The sequence below is a fragment of the Equus asinus genome, unplaced genomic scaffold (assembly GCF_041296235.1).
Source record: "Equus asinus isolate D_3611 breed Donkey unplaced genomic scaffold, EquAss-T2T_v2 contig_3, whole genome shotgun sequence".
In the NCBI taxonomy this organism is placed as follows: Eukaryota; Metazoa; Chordata; class Mammalia; order Perissodactyla; family Equidae; genus Equus; species Equus asinus.
In genome coordinates, this window is record NW_027224960.1 from 136,337 (window position 1) to 156,338 (window position 20,002).

At 54.3% G+C, this 20,002-nt stretch overlaps 1 protein-coding gene across 14 annotated transcripts in view; it reads right to left on the reverse strand.

Annotated features, from left to right (window-relative positions):
• Positions 1-20,002, reverse strand: part of LOC123284404 (serine/threonine-protein phosphatase 2A regulatory subunit B'' subunit beta-like) — a 145,176-nt gene that overhangs the window by 33,960 nt on the left and 91,214 nt on the right. For 7 of the 14 annotated variants that reach the window (XM_070503585.1, XM_070503584.1, XM_070503579.1 and 4 more), the window contains exon 2: positions 7,740-7,922. In XM_070503585.1, coding sequence (XP_070359686.1) covers positions 7,740-7,922 — 183 coding nt within the window. Of the gene's footprint in view, positions 1-108; positions 268-2,193; positions 2,410-7,739; positions 7,923-20,002 lie in introns of those variants that run through there. The other 7 variants (XR_011500669.1, XR_011500667.1, XR_011500668.1 and 4 more) reach the window with 4 other exon arrangements.

The following is a 20,002-nucleotide window of genomic DNA, read 5'->3' on the forward strand; positions in this document are numbered from 1 at the left end:
GATGTGGAGCAACAGGAGCACTCATTCATAGCTGGTGGGGGTGCAAAATGGTGCAGCCACTTTGGAAGACAGTTTGGCAGTTTCTTACAAAACTAAACAGAGTCTTACCATACGATGCTGCAGTCACGCTCCTTGGTGTTTGCCCAAATGAGCTGAAAACCTGTGTCCAGACAAACATGTGCACAGATGTTTATAGCAGCATTGTTCATAATTGCCAAGACTTGGAAGCAATGGATATGCTCCTCAGTAGGAGAAGGGATAAATAAACTGTAAAAAAAAAACAAAAAAACAAAAAAAAAACGGAGAGATTGTGTTCACACTGTATAATTTAGGATATCTCTCCTACCATTTTAGTCATCAAAATAGTTTGGGAGTTATTCACATATGACATCCTTTATGTAGATTTTTAACATAAAATAACAATGAACAATTTTACCATAAGAATTCATTTGAATACAAAATTGACAATGACAGTCTAATTTTATGTCACCAGTCCAAGTCGTTGTCAATTTGTTTGAAGCTTTTGGGCATTAATTTGTAAATTTAATATGGTTAGCATTAATCTGATAAACTTGTGCTTCATTTATTAACAGATACAGGATCTACGCCAGAAATTCAACAATCTGACCATACTTGAGGAGTGTGGATGGGAGAAAGCCAGCAATACGAGCAAAGATGTGTTTCAGGTAAATTTGTGGATTTCTAATATAGACTTTTACTTTAATGAATTTAAGCTTTAGAAACATTTAGCTTCAGGTTTTTCATTTCACAAAACGTGTCATCTATTACAATGTCCTGATTGTCTTGAAGAGTGAGGAAAGGTCAACACAAAATTCAGGATGGTTATTTCTGGCGGGGGAGGTGGGGCTGAGATTGGATTTGGTCCTCCTGAGAGCTTCTGAGTTGCTAAGTAACGGTATGTACCAGTGTGTTTTATTCTTTAAACTGTACCTATACATTGTTTTGCAGTAATAATAGCAGTAGTACATAATTTATATAATGTGCCAACTATGCTTCCCAGGCCCTCACACACATTGACTCAGTTAATCCTCACAACAGTCCTGTGAGGTGGGTGCCGTTATCCCCGGGTGGGGAATCTGAGGCCAGGAAGACTCGAGCACGTGCCCAGGGTGGAGCTGGGTTTCTCATTCCAGAACCCATGTTCTTAACCCACAGGTTATGCCATCTCTGCTTTCTATACTCTTGTGTGTGATATATTTCAAAATGAAAGAACTTTTTAAGTAGAAAAGAGGAACAATGACTCTTAGACTCTCTCTCTTCTTCCCAAATTTTATCATGTAAAATTTCCTATTTTCTCTGTAAAATTGGCTTTGTTGACATGATAGATTCCATTCTTATCTATTTGTACTAATTTTTTTCCCAAAATATTTTAACTCCAAGCTTTTGGTTCAGAATTGCTACTTCTCAAGCCAGCTTGGAGCCCTGCCACTTTTTCTTTTAGATTTTAGAAAAATGCCTCTGGTTGTAAAATCAGGTTTCTAAACTGGTACTTTATTATGCTGTGTAATCCAAATAAAAACTCTGTTTTGAATTCTGTCTTAGGAGTTTAAGATGTTAGAGTATTAAAGGATTATTGTAGGATTGTTTTACTAATGAAGTCTCCTTATTTTACTAATGAAGTAATGTCTTAGTAAGACGTTAGTAATGTCTTACTAATGACAAAGGCCCTGAGGACAGTGACGAGATTGATTGAATGAATTTCAAGTCTGTTAAACAGGAAGGATGCTGGGACATTTGGACCTGCCGTGCGCATTTCTTATCGGGTGCTTAGTCCTGGGGACATAACACCATCAGTGACGCAGATAACGGCTGTGTCAAGACAGCATTATGTCGGAGCCTTGTAATTCTGCCCCTTACCACCAGTGTTTCTCTCCTACATTATTTTATAGGCCACCGTTAAGACTACTGAACAGTTAAAATCAAACTAATCTTTTATCTATACTTTGGAACCATTCCCCCAGATCTCTTATTCATTGACCTCTCATCCCATCAGTTAGCCTTGTTCTCTCTTTTCCATCAGTTTTTAGACATGTTGAAGGGTCCTATCTTTGTTTACATTAAACGACAACCACAACTAACTCCTTGAGGGCAGGAACTTTGTCCTTTACCTTTGACCCCCAGCATGTTTAGCACATACTAGGAACTTGATAAGCATAAGATGGATGTGTGAAATATTTTAGGCATGCTTTATTCATTTTTCTTATAAGATGGTAATGAGTTGCTTTAGTAAATGTCATAATTTCTCTTTGTAGGAAAAAGTTGTCTCGGGTATAGCGAGTGAACCAAAACATGATGATGCTGGGATCGCAGATGGGGGTCGCCTCGCTGCTGTGAAGAAGGCAATGAGAGAGAGGATGCAGCCGGGAGAGCGTGCTGAGGCCGTGGGCTCTGCGGTGCCAAAGGAAGTTGATCATAAAGCGTTTGACACTGGATCTTTTAGAATTGAAAGTCCTGTTAAATCATTCTCAGGTTAGTTTTTCTGTTGAGACTACTTAAGAAACGTACTTGGGTTGGATGGGAGCTTGTACAGGAGGTGAAAAAGTTTTCACAGGAAGCAATATAAGCTGTCTGTGATTTCTGGAAAATAGACCACATCCTCACCACCAAACACTTGCAGATTTTGTTTGATGGATGGGATTAGATTACCTGAAGTGACATATCTCCTAAAGTTGCTTTTCTGTGTTTTCTAAGTGACTTCACTTCCATTATTAGCCCCTAACCCCACGGTCCTGGGAGGAAGGTCCCAGGTCCCAAGAGGGAAGGGCGATGAGCATGAGGAGTGAGGTGATTTCCTTCAGGTTGGTGCCAGGCTGGATGAGAATTTCAGCAGGAAAGGAAGCTTAGGCACCAAACCATCACACTTCTCTGGCTGTTCTTAAAAAATGACGCTTAGGGAAGGTGGGTTTGGTTTTATTTTCATTTGTATCAAAACTTTTGCCCAGATCTTTTTGAAACACAACAGGCCAATCCACAGACAGAAAGGGGACTCATGGTTGCCAGGGGCTGGGCGTGGGGAATGGGGAGTGACTGCTACAGAACCCGGGATTCCCTTGTAGGGGGATGTGAATGTTCGGGAACCAGACAGTGGTAATGGTTGTGCAACACTGTCTATGAAATAAAGGCCCCTGAATTGTACATCTTAAAATGGTTAAAATGCTGGTGGAACTTTATGTGAATTTTACCACCATAAAAAGAATGAAAGTATCTGCAGTATGATTTAGTTTATGTACAATTCTAGAAATCCCTAATCAATAGTGACCACAGGGAGCCTGGGGCTGGGGGCGGGAGGGATGAGAATGAAGCAGAGTTTAGGGGCCAGTGGAGACGCTCATCATGCTGACTGTGCTGACGGCTTGACAGGCCCACTGGAGCTCACCAAACTGTCCACAGCAGACACCCACTGCTTCTCGCCCAGCAACCGTGCCCGGAGAAAGCCGCCAAAGAAGTAGAAAAGCTACACAGGTTTCAGCTCGTGGGGTCACTTTCATGCTCCCACACGAACATGCAAAGCGAGGACCACCTCGCCAATGGGGAGTGATCGCCACCCATAATGTTCAGAGAGAACACACCCAAGCATAGAACAGCATGCTACTTCTCATCCAAGAAAGGGAAGAAATTAAATATGTGTGTACATACACAGATGTATATTTGTAGGTATTTGCTCATATTAAAAAATAAAGGATAAGCCAAATTTATGAAAACTGTTACTTATGGGGGAGGAAGAGAGCAGAGTTGAACAGACAGGGGTAGACTCTGGACTTATGGGAATATATCTGGTTTGTGAGTTTTGACCTTGGAACCATGTACGTTTTTACATACTTATAAAACAAAATTTAAAAACATACTTTAAAAAGGCGATCTCTAACAGAAGAGAAGGGGACACTTCCGATCTTCCTCTTGGACCAGTGTTACCCTAATACCAAAACCAGACACAGGAATCACAGGAAAACTGCCAGCCAGTATCTCTTCTGGATACGGACACAAAAACCATCCACAGAATACCAGCCAGTGAAATCCAGCCACGCAGAAAAAGGACCACACACGATGGCCAAGTGGGATTTGCTCCAGAACGCAAGGTTGGTTTAACATTGGAAAAACCAACTCACGTAATGCACCTCATCCATAGAATAAAGAACCAAACCACACGGGCCTCTCAACAGACACAGGAAAAACATCCGACCAAGCTAACATCTTTTCTTGATAAAAACGCTGACCAAACCAGGAATGGAAAGGAAGGTCCCCAACCCGATAAAGGGTATCTGTGAAAACCCACGCTCACAGCATGCTTAGCGGTGAAGGACTGGATGCTTTTCCCAAGGGCAGGATCAAGAACCTCCACTCTCGGACATCAACACCACACCACGCTACAGGTTCTTCCCAGAGCAGTCGGGCGCGACGAGGAAATAACAGATCCACACCGGGAAGGAAGAAGCGAAACTATTTCTAGCCGCAGGTAACATGATCATGTACACACAAAATCCTAAGGAATACGCTAAAACACTATTAGAACGAATAAATGAGTTCAGAGGACTGCAGGATACAAGATCAGTACACAGGAATTAATTGCATTTTTATACACTTGCAATGAACAAGCTGAAAATAAAATTCAGAGAAGCATTCCAGTTATAATAGCATCAAAAAGAATAAAATGCTTCAGAACAAATTTAACAGAAGATGTGCAAAACTTATACTTGAAAACTACAAAACATCTTCGAAAGAAACTAAGACCTAAATGAGTGGAAGACGTCCTATGTACACGGATGAGAAGACAGTAGTAAGACGGCCATACTCCCCACACCGATCTACAGAGTCAACGCGAGCCCAGCAGAACCCCAGCTGGCGTCTCTGCAGAAACTGACAAGCTGACCCTAAAATCCATAAGGAGTTGCAAGGGTCCACGGAGAGCCAAAACAAGCTTGAGAAGGGACTCACACGTCCCATTTCAAAACCGACTACAAAGCAGCAGTAATCAAGACAGGGTGGAACTGGCATAAAGACACAAGGACAGGTCAAGGGCTAGAATCAGAATCCAGTACTAAACCCTCATATTTATGGGGAACTGATTTTCAACAAGGGGGCCAGGGCCGCTGGACGGGGAAAGAATGGTCTCTTCAGCCTTGGTGCTGAGACAACTGGATTTCCAGACGTAAAAAATGGAGTTTGACCGCTGCATCACTATATTCAAAAATTAACTCAAAATGGATCAAAGACCTAGACGTAAAGGCCGAAACTAGAAACTCTCAGGAAAAAACAAAAGCAAATCTTCATGACCTTGCATCTGGCAATGATTTCTTGGATATGACGGCAAAAGTACGGGCAACAAATGAAAAAACAGATAAAGTGAACTTTATCAAACAAACAAAAACTTTTTGGCATCATGGAAGACTATCAAAAACTGAAAAAAGGGGTCAGCCTGGTGGTACAGTAGTTAAGTTTGCACACTCTGCTTCAGTGGCCCAGTGTTGGTGGGTTCAGATCCTGGGCACAGACTTACACACCGCTCAACAAGCCATGCTGTTGCAGCAGCCCACATCCAAAATAGAGGAAGACTGGCACAGATGTTAGCTCAGGTCCAGTCTTCCTCAGCAAAAAAGAAAAGGTTAAAAAAGACTCAGGTCAATTCTCAGTTTTTCAGGTGCTGAGTACATATAATTAAAAAAAAGAAAAAACAACTCAGAGAATGGGAAAAAATGCACACCAAGTATTGGATAAGGGACTTGAATCTAGAATATATAAAGAACTCTTACAATTGGACAATAAAGTGACAATCCAGTTAAAGAACGGGCACAGGATCTAAACAAACATTTCTACAAAGAAGATGCACAAATAGCCAATAAGCAGATGAAAAGCTGCTCAACATGACAGTCTTCAGGGAAATGCGAGTCAAAACCACCAGGAGACACTTCGTGCCCCCTAGGACACGCTGTCTACAATCAGCAAGACACAAGTGCTGGCGAGGGTGTGAGAGATCGGAACCCTCCTACGCTGCCGGTGGGAATGCAAAATGGGGCAGCTGCTTTGGGAAATGGTCTTGTGGCTCCTCAAAGCGTTAAACATGGTGTCGCCATGTGTCCCAGCAATTCCACTCCTAGGTGTGTATATCTGAGAGAACCCTACACCTGCACACCAAGACTCGCACACGCGTGTTCCAGCAGCCCTGTGCACCACAGCCCAAAGGTGGGCCAACCCAGACGTCCATCAGTTGATGAATGGATAAATGCACAACGGGACGCTGAAAGGACGTGCCACTGACACACGCCCCAATACAGACGAACCTTGAAAACACAGGCTCGCTTGTATTTTTGCTTTATTTTGCAATAAAGCACTTCCTTTATTGCTCCTCGCTTTACCGCGCTTTGCTTTATTGCGTTTTTCACCAGATGCTCCACCAGCAAAGAGAAGATGACTTGCTGAAGGCTCAGGTGCTGGTTAGCATTTTTTAGCAATATGGTATTTTTTAATTAGGGTATGCACTTTTCTTTAGTCATAATGCTATCACCCACTTAGACTACAGCATAGCATAAACCTAACTTTTATCTGCACTCGGAAACCAAACAATTCGTGTGACTTGCTTTATGGTGACATTCACTTTGTTGTGGGGGCCTGGAGCCGAGCCCCCAGTGTCGCCCGGGTCTGGCTGTGTGCTGAGGGAAAGAAGGCAGACACAAAAAGCCACACATGGTATGGATCTGTTTACATAAGATGTCCAGGATACTCGAACCTACAGAGACAGGAAGTGGATTAGTTGGGGGTGGGGGAGGGGGGATGACAGCTAAAGGGTACAGGGTTTCTTTTAGGGGGTGACAAAAATGTCCTCCAGTTGACTACGATGATGGCTGCACAACTCCGGGCATACACTGCATTGTGCTGAGTTGTACGTTTTAAATGGGTGAACTGTGGTCCGAGAGTTATATCTCAATAAAGCAGTTCCAACAAGAAAAGAGGACAAGCCCTAAAAACTGCAAGCAAAAGGAAGCACGTGAACCATTCAGCAGGTGGAACAGAACCTGCTCACAACACACATGGACGGAGGGTCAGCATCCAGAATAGGAAGAGACATTCCAGAGGGGAGGGTGGGGATGAAGAAAGAGAGAGAAAGCACCCCGGAAGCACAGGGGCAAAGGGGAAGCACAAGCACCCCAATGCGGCCTGAAGGCGGAGCTCAGGAGCACAGCCCAAGGCAGCCCGATCCATGGGGGAGCGGGACGCGTCAACGCCAGCACCCAGGAGGGGCCGTGCCAGCCGCCGGCTACACGGGAGCCTTCCCACGCGGCTGAGGCGATGTGGGAAACCACGATTGTGCTCGTCTACGTGTGTCTACACATGTCAACATGGATGGCCTGGAGACATGCCACCGAATTTCAAAACCAAATGGTGAGACAATGCACGGGGGATCATGTGTTAGGCTAAGTTCAAAATCGACATGTTGCTGCGCATGGACTGTGGGTCCACTAGCACCCACCCTACACAGGGAGAGACACGGGGCAGGAGGGCGGAGAGGAAGGCCCAGGCTGGACCTCAGGGGATCAGTTGCTTAAAAAATGCAAAGGTGAACGCTGCTCCATCTGGGAGGGCAACAACGCACAGGCATGTCTGTCTTCAATATTTGGCACAACCGTTAATACAGAGTCTCCACTGTGTTTCAGATCCTGAAAACAGAACACAAGCACCAACCCGTGAACGTGGTGCTGCCCAGAGGCAGCACGCAGGGCACCCACCTTGGCCACCTTGCCCATGTCCTCCATGGTGGCTCTCTCGTGCGGAAACTGGGCGAAGGTCCGCTCAATCTTGGCGATGACGGCATCGACGTTCACTGTCCCCTGCGGACGGCCTCGGGGGAAGTAGAAGGTGGGGATGCTCTGGCTGCTGGCTGGTGGCAGGGGCTCCTCCTTTGTCTGGACCTGAGAAATGAGACAGGTGGTGAGGACTTGGGAACAGGAAACATCGTCCTCACATGAACCCGTAACAGACAGGGGCGGCACCGTTCTCAAAGTGAGCGCACGGGGCCACGGAACCCCAATGTGCACAGAACGCCAGACAATCCTGGGGGCCAACTCCAGCCATGAGGCCACCCGCATCCGAAAGGTCACACACCACAAGAGAGCGTCACATACCACTGATCCACACTGCTGAGCCTCCCCCAGCCCTGCCTCAGTGTGACCCCGCAACAGTGACAGCTGACGGCCCAGGCTGCCAGGGAGGCTGGCACAGGTCCTTGTGGGGAGCCTGCCCCGCAGTCCTCCTGGGGTCAGGGTCCTCCAGGCGGGCCGTCAATGGCGCTCGCTCACAGCCAGGACAGGTGTGGCCTCTCTTTGGGGCCCACACCTGCAGTCGCTGGTTCCCACGTGTGCCTCCCGGAGAATGGGACGTACGTCTGTCACCTGACCTGGGATGGCCCTCCGGGAAAGGATCTGGCCCTGCAGCCTCTTTCTCGCCAGAAGGCAGAACGGCAGCTGAGCCACCCCAAGTGAAGCCAGCACCTTCAGCAGCAACTACTTCGGAGAAGTTTGACCTCCTGACATGCTTTCCAAGACACAGTGGTGTCGGGACGTGCCCTCGGGGATTCAGGGAGCTGACCTGCTGTGGGGCTGTCGTTACAGGCGGAAGGGGGGACTCTGTATATAAAACACGGTTGTTTAAAATGCCCCCAAGCAGAAAGAGCTGTTCAGTGGACCCGGTTAAGGAATGACTGCCGAAAGTTGGCCCCAGGCCGGGTCTGCAGCACCGAGGGGGGAGAGGCTCTGAATCTCCTCTGAGGCCGAGCCCATGAGGCTCGCTGTTCCCACTACGGTGGGCACGGTCGCCCAGCAGGACTCAGCAGCATCTCCCTGCTGACTCAGGAGAGGCCTTCTGGGGCCAGAAACAGCTCCTGGGAGCCGGGTCGTAGACGGCCGCCGAGGACCAGGCACCCGGTCGGCCTCGACGGGCAGTGACGGGGAGGCACAGTCTGGCCCATGGACGCATCTCCGGTCTACACCCTACATTCTCTAGGGCTGGGGACACGAGGCCACAGTCTCAGGAGGCAGGAACAGCCCAGCGTCCTACTGGGGAAGGACTGGACTGAGCAGCAAAAACCCAATGCCTGAGGCCACGGGGGCTGATGGGGCCGGGAGTGGGCAGATGGTCAGGAGAGTGCACTGTGAGGGTCCCCAACTCAACAAGGTCTGGGGAACCCAATGCACACGGGACACCACGGGACCACATAGGACCTGCAGACCCTGAGCGTGCAGGAGACACACACACAACACAGCAGGCCGAGGAAACACCACAGAGGGTTCAGGGCCGGCCCAGTGACCGGGCACAGCGTGGTTCTTACCCAGAGGAATGGCACCGCCAGCAGGCCCGAACGCCCAGGTGGGGGGTCCCCTCCATGCGCCACGGGGCACTCACATGTCAGCCACCCTCCCCAAGGCCGAGTGACAGAGCACAGCTCATGCAGCCACCGCCTCATGCCACAGGGACCAGGGGCTGGAACACCAGACACCAACAGCACTACCAATTTGCCACCAGGATACACAGTCAACACGGCTCCCCACTGAAACCTGCGGGTGTCCTACACATCTCGTCCTGCAACGGGGGCCTCTTCACCACCCAGCTGCAGCCTCTGGGACCGGCTAGTGTCCTCCTCAGTCCATCAGTCCATCTCAGGGACGGCCCATGTTCTCTCAGTCACGTCTCGGGATGGCCCCACGTCCCCCTCACTCATGTCTTGGGGTGGCCCCCCACGTCCCCTCAGTCACGTCTCAGGATGGCCCCACGTCCCCCTCAGTCACGTCTCAGAACGGCCCTGCATCCCCTCACTCACGTCCCGGGACGGTCCCTCGTCCCCCTCACTCACGTCTCGGGAGGGGCCCATGTCCCCCTCAGTCATGTCTCAGGGTTGCCCCGCATCCCCTCAGTCACGTCTCAGCATGGCCCCATGTCCCCTTCAGTCACATCTCGGGACGGCCTCGCGTCCCCTCAGTCATGTCCCGGGACGCCCTGTGTCACCTGTCTGTTTTCCCTCCAGCACTAGGAGGAGGAGTCACTTGTAAACGCTTTCTGTCCTGCCCCACTGACGTGACCCACAGACGACAGCAACACGTCCAGAGGTGTTGCTGTCCTGAGTCTGCTGTACTGGGGGGCTATGGGGAGAGCCTGCAGACGCACGACAATGAGCCCTGTGATCACAACAGGGCAAATAAAACAGTCAGGGGTTTGACGCAGGGTCACCTCAGTGCTGAGAGCCGAGAGGCAGATGTGGACGGCACGGTGATCAGAAAGGAGAGGCTGCAAAGGGCGGCCCTGAGGTTCCGGCACCTATTGCAGGCCGGCTGTGCTGAGCGAGGTGGATCTGCCATGGACGGTGGGAAGCACGAGGACCACACTGTGGACTAAGCCTCAGAGCAGAGCAAAGGCTGGACGATGACCTCGGGCCCACCCTTCACGAGACTCGGCCCGAGTCAGCACCCAGGGACACAGGCTGATCCCCCTCCTCCCAGCCCGGGATGTCCTGTTCCACGGGGATTGGGTTACAGTGTCAGAATCACTGAGTCCTGATGTGACAGCCCTGCACAGCAGCACTGAGCCAAAACCACACCCACCGTGGCCCAGGGACAGGCGGGAGGGGAAGCCACACCCAGAGCTGCCTCCTTGGAAGGAGAGGGTTCGGTTCAACAGATCTGCTGGGGGTGCCCACGATTCGCTTTGAGGAAGATAACTTTTCCCCTCGATTTCTGGAACAAAGACTGAGGGCCATTTTTCATTTTTTTAATTTTTTGTGAGGAAGACTGTTACTGAGCTAACATCTGTCCCAATCGTCTACTACTTCATATGAAGGAGGCCGCCTCAGCGTGACTTGACGAGCGGTGCTAGGTCTGCGCCTGGGATCCGAACCCGCGAACCCCAGGCCACCGAAGCGGAGCCTGTAAACTTAACTGCTGTGCCCCCGGGGCAGGCCCCTGAGTGCCTGTTTCCTTGCCTTGTGGCGGTGGTTCCGTTTTCCCGTCTTTCTCTTTTCTTCTCTCCCGCGAGGCGGAATGAATTGCGAGCCCAATGCCCTGAGCTGTCGGCCACAGTCGCTGCCCTTGTACCTTTGTGCAATACGGTGTTGGTGTTTCCTGAGCACCGACCACATCTTCCCATGAGCCATCTCACTCAACTGCCGCGTTCAGGACAATCTGTGACTGACGTGCCACCAGCATCCTGTATTCACGGTGGGAAAACTGAGGCACAAGGAGTCTGGCGCTCCAGGCAGAGGGCAGGGCACCTACACTGTGGGGTGGCTGCCCCTGGGCTGGTTCTGGAGCCGTTGTCAACCATGTGCCTTCTCCCCAGTCCATGGCTGGGCTGACACAGACCCCTGGGCTGCTAAGTCACAGGGACGTCGTTCGCTGCTGGTCAGCGCTAGGAGGCCGCGCACCTGGTCACCTGGGAAAGGACAAGGAAGAGGGATGACAGCGCTGCTACGCCTCCATGCAGACACACTGCTCGGCCTCTCGCCTACGACCAGGTGTGATTCCTGAAAACGAGGTTGCTGTCACCGTGTCAGCCGGCTTCTGCCACACCCGTTACACAGTTAATACTCAGGCCGGTCCTGAGAAATGGACTTTGACAAAATGGACAGAACGTGACAAAGAACTTAAATCAAATCTTCCTGCGGCTGTCAGTGCACAGCAATCCACCACGAGGCTCACCCTCGCCCCCCTGGCTGGCCCGAGCGTCCCCATGGGTGCCCTCCTCCCCCTGGATGGCCACAGGCACACTCCAGCTGGCGACGGCGTGATGCTGACTCCACCACACGAAGCCCTGAAAGCAGCGGGGTGGGCTCACTGGGGCGTCCTGGACATGTGGTGTCAGGCCCTGTGTCGCTCACGCCCACTATCTGTGCCCCCCTCCTGTGGAGACATAGGGACATTTCCTGCCCAAGGGCTGCCAAGCGACAGCTCTGGAACCTCGCTGGACACTCACGAGGAAGTCTGTCTTCATCTGCACAAGTCACGCGTGGCGACCAGACCTCCTCATGAATCCGCAGTCTACGCAGATGCGAATCCAGGCTGGGATCCGCGAGCAAGGCTTTGCCCTGGGGTCCTGGCGGCTCTGCCTGGGGAAGTAACGTGGCCTTTGTGCCCTGGTGACCTCGCGGTGACCCGGCCGCCACCACACGTGAGGGGAGGGCGGGAGGCCAGCATGCCCCTTTGTGGAGCAGCAGCAGCAGCAGCGAGTGCTCGTGGCTCCTGTCCTAGGCGTGAGGATACATGCAAGCACCTCCTGAGGGGGCTTTGGGGGCCTGGTGTCCCTGGTGCTGGTGTCTGCACACACCACAGTCCTAAAGGTGGGCAGTCCCCACCACGGGCTAGGCGCCTGTCCTGCGTTGTTTAAAGGTGAGCGAGTGCAAGAAGCTTACAAAGGCCCCAATCTGAATGGGAGCACAGGGAGGCAGCCGGCACGGCCTCAGCACCGCAAGAGTGTGGCTCGTCCACGTGCTCCTGCGGGAGGAGCTCCGGGGGCCACCACCATCTCCGACACCGCATTCCCTCCTGCCCCGTCAGCAGAGGGCGCTGTCAAACTGAGGTTCCGCCGTCTGGGGGAACTAAGACACCACACAGGCATCATGCTCCACCCCCACCGTACTCTGAACCAGGTGGAGCATCTCCTCATTTGTCTAAAAGGCAAGGACACCATCTTCCCTGCCCCTTCTCTACTCCACGCTGTGCCGTCATTTCTGTTCCTCCTCTGACCATTCCCAGGGCGGCACGTGTCTTCGGCTTTGTGAGTTTTGTCCTCCGTCCCCAGGCCCCACGTCTTTTTATTTACTTTGTGACGTCTGTCACCACACGGGAGTTTTTAGATCACGTTTGTAGTCGGCTTCATTCTCTCGTTGGTCTAACAGATGGTCCAAGGCAGCACTGGGAGCTACTTTATGACATCTGAGCACGTGCCCTGTGCTCACGAACTCAGAACGACCGGCACCACGGGGACAACGTCTGAGGTCTGTACAGTGGCCCATCGACCCTCCCATGGCCCTGCTGGGCGGGGAGGCCTCGGACAACAGGAGAGGCCAGAGGTATAGAGAAGGACATGGGGGGCCAGTTCCAAGGAGGATGGACACCGGGCCCCCGTGATGCAGGCTCGGCCGCAGTCCGAGAGGGAGAAGCTGATGGGCCACCCGGGCAGAGGGGCCAGCCTGGGCCAAGGGCACGGGGAGCCCCAGGTCCTGTGTGGGCCTCGCAAGGGGCAGAAACCACGCGTCAGGAGCAAGTTCACCAAACCTCTGTGGGTGGAGACGCGCCAACGTGTCTTCCGAAGCTGCAAAGACTGAGCACTCTAGGAGGCAGTATTCACACTGCACGGGATGAACCACATCTGACGGTTTCTACCCGCTTCCTGAGCACATGGCGCAGAGATTCCCACGACAGCGATGGCACCGGCTCAGTCACCTGTTCCTCCTTCTCCATCCCCCACCGTCTGCTGGTCCGCTTGTCTCCAGGGGCAGGAACAGGAAGGGGATGGGGCCCAACAGCCAAATGGGCCTCCCAGTCAGGACTGGCGGGGAAGGGCCTGCTGGTCGCGATGGAGACACACACACAGACGCACACACACGCATGAGGCCTCCACGCCCAGGGCTGCCACGCGAGGGCCTGTCTCTGCCTCAGCTCGTGTGTCTGTTCCTGGGGGTGGACACACAGCTCGCTGATCTCCAGGAACCCCTCGCCTCGTGCGGCAGCCCGGGTCCTTCTGACCCTGGAACACAGCAGAGCTCCTGTCTTCCTCTGCTCCGGGCCCTGAGGCCTGGCCCCGAGGACACACGCATAGCTCCATGAGACATGACCTTCTGGACAGCGGCACAGGACGAGCAGAGTGGGACACGAGCGAGCTTACTGCCTGGGGAGCTTGACCATGGTGGAGGGAGGACGCCCACATGGGCTGCGCAGTGAGAGACGGCCCCTGTGGTCAGAGCCATGCGGACGGGGGGAATTTGGGGGGAATTTGGCAGATGGAGGGAGGGAGGAAGGGAGACAGCTACAAACTTAGGGGCAAAGACACAACCACAGGTCTTTGGTGCTCTTGACAGCGCCCTGCAGACACCCCGCATGGCCACACTGGCTGCTGCCAGCAGGAGGGCTTCCCTTGAGGGTGCCACACGTCCCTTCCACCAACACGCTGGTACAGGAGGACGGTCCCCTGGGTCAGGAGTTTGAGAACCACTGCACCACAGCTCCCTGGGGCACAGCGGGTGTGTGGAGGCGCTAATGACTGCCCCTGTCACTGCCCACCTCAGGGCCTTTGTGCCTACTGTTCCCAGGCGCCCCACAAACACTGCCTTACCTCATCTAAGACCATGATCAGATCCCACCTGCCACTAGCATGTCATCAATAGACAACACAACACCCCCCGCCTGAGCCCACTCCCACCTGCCGTCCCCTCACACCAACCATCACCCCAGGTCACAAGGTCATCCCTGACACACCACACATCCCACCCCACCTGCCGCCCCCTCATAGTAACCGTTACCCCAGGTCACAAGGTCATCCCTGACAGGACAAACATCCCACCCTACCTGCTGCCCCTTCACAGGAGCCATCACCCCAGGTCACAAGGTCATCCTACACACCACACATCCCACCTCACCTGCAGCCCCCTCATAGGAACCATCACCCCAGGTCACGAGGTCATCCCTGACAGAACACACATCCCACCCCACCTGCCGCCCCTTCACAGGAACCTCACCCCAGGTCACAAGGTCATCCCTGACAGAACACACATCCCACCCCACCTGCCGCCCCCTCATAGTAACCGTTACCCCAGGTCACGAGGTCATCCCTGACAGAACACTCATCCCACCCCACCTGCTGCCCCCTCACAGGAACCATCATCCCAGGTTACAAGGTCATCCCTGACAGAACACACATCCCACCCCATCTGCTGCCCCCTCACAGGAACCATCACCCCGGGTCACAAGGTCATCCCTGACAGAACACACATCCCACCCCATCTGCTGCCCCCTCACAGAATACATCACCGCAGGTCACAAGGTCATCCCTGACAGAACACACATCCCACCCCACCTGCCGCCCCTTCACAGGTACTGTCATCCCAGTCAGGCTCTGTAGGCTTTTCTGTCATCCCAACTAGAAGGTGCAGCTACCCTCCAGTGCCTGGCACAGAGCAGGCCCCCAGCAATATGCAGTGATGGAACGCACATCCCAAAGAGCTCCCCTGAAAGGAAAACACCTTTCGCTGTGTTCGGAAAGCTGCTACCTCAGAGAACTTGGCCACATGACTCTGTTTCCCTCTGTCCACAGTGAGTCTCTCCCAGCCTGGAACCTTCCATGTCTCTCACACTCATGGGGAAGCAAGCGTCTCCCACCAACTCACTCCCTGAGGCACAGCGCAACACTGGATGACCCAGTTCTGGTGCTGGACTTGCAGGATCGACTCAGGGAGAAGTAAATGCTAACATGTGTGCTCTTTCTGCGGCCCTGTCAAGACCCAGGTACCCGGACCAGCCCTTCTGAGGAAGGCAGCTGGAAATGCTGGGGAGAGCACTTGACAAACATCTTCCTGAGTGCCTCACGGACTGGCAAGAGAGGAAGGACTCTCAGGGCACGGACGCTGGGAAGGGGCACCCAGCGAGGCCAGGAGAGGCTGGACAGGCGCTGCCTTCAGGGAGTGCACTCAAGGGGGTGAAGTGACCGTCACCTCACAGTGTTGCAGAGCTCGGGGACAGGAGGCAACATCCAGCATCCTCGACGGAGGCTGCCCCCTGAGCGGGATCCTGGGGGCTGCCCCTGCAGCGAGAAGAATGAAGTGGAAATAAATCCCCACCAACCTCTGACCCCAGGAAGGAAAGGACAATCATAGGCCTGAAAGCTGGTGCTGCATCAAGGGGCTGCGGGCAGGGGTGGTGGCAAAGCTCCCGAGAGCTCACAGCAGACTCCCAGTCAAGTGTGCAAACCAAATGTACATCCTGTGCCTGGTCCCCAAACCCTCCAGCCGACGACGTCAGGCTGCCACAGATCAGCAGTGCCCGGAAGCAGCAAGATGTGCTGAGGTGAACCATCCTCAACTCGGGACTCAGAAAACGCCCCAAGTTCCAAGGAAAGTGAGGCGTTCATGATCAAAATGCACAAACACACATGAAAGGAAGGCACCATGAGGGAGAGCCGGCAAGCAGGGAGCAGCTGGGCTGGCGAAGACTCCGGACTCTGACGTTGTTGAGAATGAGAGCCGACACGCTTCATATATCAAGACAGGGAGAGGCTTGAAGATGCAAGAGTGAGGAGACTTAAGACAGCCCCAAATAAAACGTCCAGAAGAACAGGAAACACACTTGCTTTCTGGGTTGGAGAGCAGAGCAGCACAGCTGGGAGGGACTCGTGCCCCGGGAGGGAGGAGACGCAGGTGCTGAGCCTGCAGCTGCAGAGCTGGAGACACATCCTGAGACCCGAGGCCCAAGGAACCCCAAGCAGGAGTCCTTGGAGCGACCCACACTGCACACCGGACGACGAGACGGGACAACACCCAAGACAGCGGCAGATCCTCAGAACCTGCCACAAGGAGACGGAACGGAACAGAAAAGGGGACCGTCTCCAAAGGAGCGACCCAGGAGCCCTGCAGCCAGCTTCTCGACAGAAATGCAGGGGCCAGAGCTGGAGGAGAGCGGCTGCCCTTTCGCCCAAACGCCACCTCCCGGGAGGTGTCTGCCACACAAAACCAACATGGAGACAGTTTGAGACCAAAACGGAAGAAAAGCAAAAGCGAGCCGGCCACTGTCAGCAGACGCTGGTCCAGGATGTGCGGGGGACCGTGCGTCAGGCAGAAGCCAAGTGCTCCTGACGCAGGTCGGAGATGCAGGAAAGGGGCGTATGGGGGGCAAATCTCAACACGCTGACTGTGTGAATCATCATAAGGCGGCGATTTTATTTCTTTTTAAAAACCCTCCGAAGGCAACAACAGCAGTATAAAATGAATGGGGTCATGGAATGGAAGTGTCTGAGAGTTTTGTTTTTTTTTGTTGAAGAAGATTAGCCCTGAGCATCTGCCGATCCTCCTCTTTTTGCTGAGGAAGACTGGGCCTGAGCTAACATCCGTGCCCATCTTCCTCTACTTTATATGTGGGACGCCTACCACAGCATGGCTTGCCAAGTGGTGCCATGTCTGCACCTGGGATCCGAACTGGTGAACCCCGGGCCGCTGAAGCAGAACATGCTCACTTAACTGCTGCGCCACTGGGCCAGCCCCCATCTGAGTGTTTTGAGCTGGAAGGCAAAGGTATTAATTTTTCACCTGGAAAAATCCAGTAGTGGCCATTTCTAGGATGAGCAGTCAGCTAGGAGCAAGGGAATACTCCAAAGTAGGAGAGGAAAAGAGAAAGAGGAGGCAAGAAAGGACAGGACGAAAATAAACCAAGATGGACGAACAGTCATAACACGTGGAAACAGACAAACGGCACAGTTAAAAGATGAAGATCAGAAGGAAAAAGAGAATCGTGTCTATTCACAAGAGACACACATAAGACGTAAGGGTGCAGAGGGTGAACATCTTCTCAAAAGACGGAAAAGGGTAGAGGGGCCGTGGGGTGGCTGGACTGACGTGCACACAAGAGGTGGAGGTGTGGACAGTACTAGAGAGAGACAGGGACCGCGTCAGGGCAGGCGACCAGGGGAAACGACATGCCTCAGAGCTGGCCGATGCCGGCCCCAGGAGCCCCACACGGACACGGCAGACGCTGCAGGGAAAAGCAGAGGTCCAGCCCCCAGGGAGGCCGGGCCCAGCTCCCCGGAGCGATGACGGAGCTGACCGGACAACGAGAAACAAACAGCCTGCTGCAGACACGGGAGATTTACAAGTTTAATCTCCGGGACAGAAATAGATGCGGCCCCAGCACAGCTGCAGCTCTCACATTCTTTTCCAACACACAGGACGCCGTTGGGGGCTGGCCACCTCCTGGGCCGCAAAACAGGTCTCAGCAGGTCCTGCAGGGACCGTGGGGCGCATTCCCCGACCTCCAGGGGACGCGGCCAGATGACTGGAATGAACAAAAGTGGCAAAAACACACACGTGTGTGTGTGAAAGGAGAGTCCTAAAGTACGGCTCAGGCCTCTTAAAAAATGGCAACCAGCCGACCAAGGGGCATTCGGGTCCCCAAGCCTCTTGCCTGGGCTCCCACCCGCCCCGCCCCACGCAGGCCCCCTGCAGCCCCGATCAAGGGGCACGGCCTCACGGAGAGCTACTTCTGTAGAGGGCCCCAGCCGCCTGCTCCCTGACTCGACCCCACTCCTGGGACCTCAGACTCGCCCATGGGCCTCCCAGAACACACAGTGGGGCGGAGCGGTGCCCCCACGACCAAAATCCAAGCCCTGGGATAAAGCAAAGGCATCTCTTCTCCCGCAGAAGGGTGTGGGGGAGCCCAGCAGAAATCCGTCCAGCTGTGTCTCTGGGGTCACACCTCCCAACACCAGCCTCGGACGGTCAGGTCCCAGAGGGGTCAGACGGCACGTGCTGGGACATCAGATGGGTCCCTCCGACTCCAACGGGCCAGGACAGGGCACAGGTGGCAGAATGAGAGCAGGCCAGGCAGGGACGCTGGGCCGGAGCGGCCAAGCCCAGCAGCGTCCTGGGCGGCCCCGTCTGAGACCGGATGCAGCAGCAAGGCCGGGACGGGGCCCTGGACGGGGCCAGGGAGCTCAGGGGGACAGCCTGTGGATTCCAGGTGAGCCCAGGCCCCAAAGATGCTGCACCCAACAGGAGGCCCCTGTGGGCCGCGAGCTTTCTCCTCGGCTCCCGTGGACCCTCCACACCAGCTGGCAGGAGGTGCGCCAACTAAACGCGTGAACGACACTCCACGCTGACAGATGGGAGCCAGAGGTCAAAGTTTAACACAGGGGAGCCAAAGACAACAACGGGGGAGCCAGGCCCTGCACACGGGTTCGTGCGAAGGATCTCCCTCCAGCACAGGAGGGGCCGGGCTCACTGTGGAGGCTGCTGGGCCAGCCGCGTTCACAGGAGGGAGCAGAGCTGTGTTCCCAACACTGACACAGACGGGGGAGCCCGGCTGAGCGGGGTCCCCGGCCTGGACACTGACTGTCAGCCTGGCTCTGCACCTGCCCCACAGGACGGGCTCCCAAGGGGGCGTGTGTGCGGCTCTGGAGTGGCCTGTGAGGGGAACCTGCATCCACAGCCGAGTGGACAGAGGGGCCGCTTCCAGCTGCCAGGGTCCTGGGAATGTGGATCAAAGGGGGTATTCATGACCCTTCCTGCAGGGTACTGTGACCCCACCCAGACTAGGACCCCAGACTGTGGCCCACTTGCCATCTGGGACAGGCAGAGCTGGGAGGCCACGCTGTCACCCCAGGGAGGGGAGGTCAGCTCAGAGTCCAGGACTGTCCCCAGGGGGTGGCCACACTGGGGTCTGGAATGACGCTCAGCGGGGTCTGTGTGCCCTGAAGGACCCTGCAGGGAGGCTGGACAGCGTGTCCGGGCCCACAGCAAGGTGACAGAGTGGAGGAGCAGAGGCGCCCGTCAACTGTGCCTGAGCCTGTTTGTGGAGAGTGGGCGAGGGGACCCCCGGGGTACAGGACGCTCAGGACCCCTTCCAGCGGGGCGAACCGAGCATGTCCTGGGCCTGAGAGAGCCTGCAGTGACCACCGGGAGTTGGCGCTGCTCGGCGCCCAGAAGGCCCGAGAATCCCTGGGCAGGGTGGGCGGGTGGACATGGGAGGCGGGAGCAGGGATGGCTCCACTGTGGATGGCACAGCCGTGCCCCAGGGTCCTCTGCTCCGGGCCAGGGGGGCCCACTGAGCGGGTGGCGTGGCCGTCAGGCTGAAGCACCACCTCCCTCCCTCCACCCCCAGCCTCTCCCTCTACCCCCAGCCTCTCCCAAAGATGTTTGCTGACCCCCCCCAAGGCTGTGTCCCGAATCCGCCCTCCAACATCTTGGGGTGAAAGGAGCCAGGAGAACTCTCCTTCTGCTCCTCCCACAACCCCCATGAGAAAGACC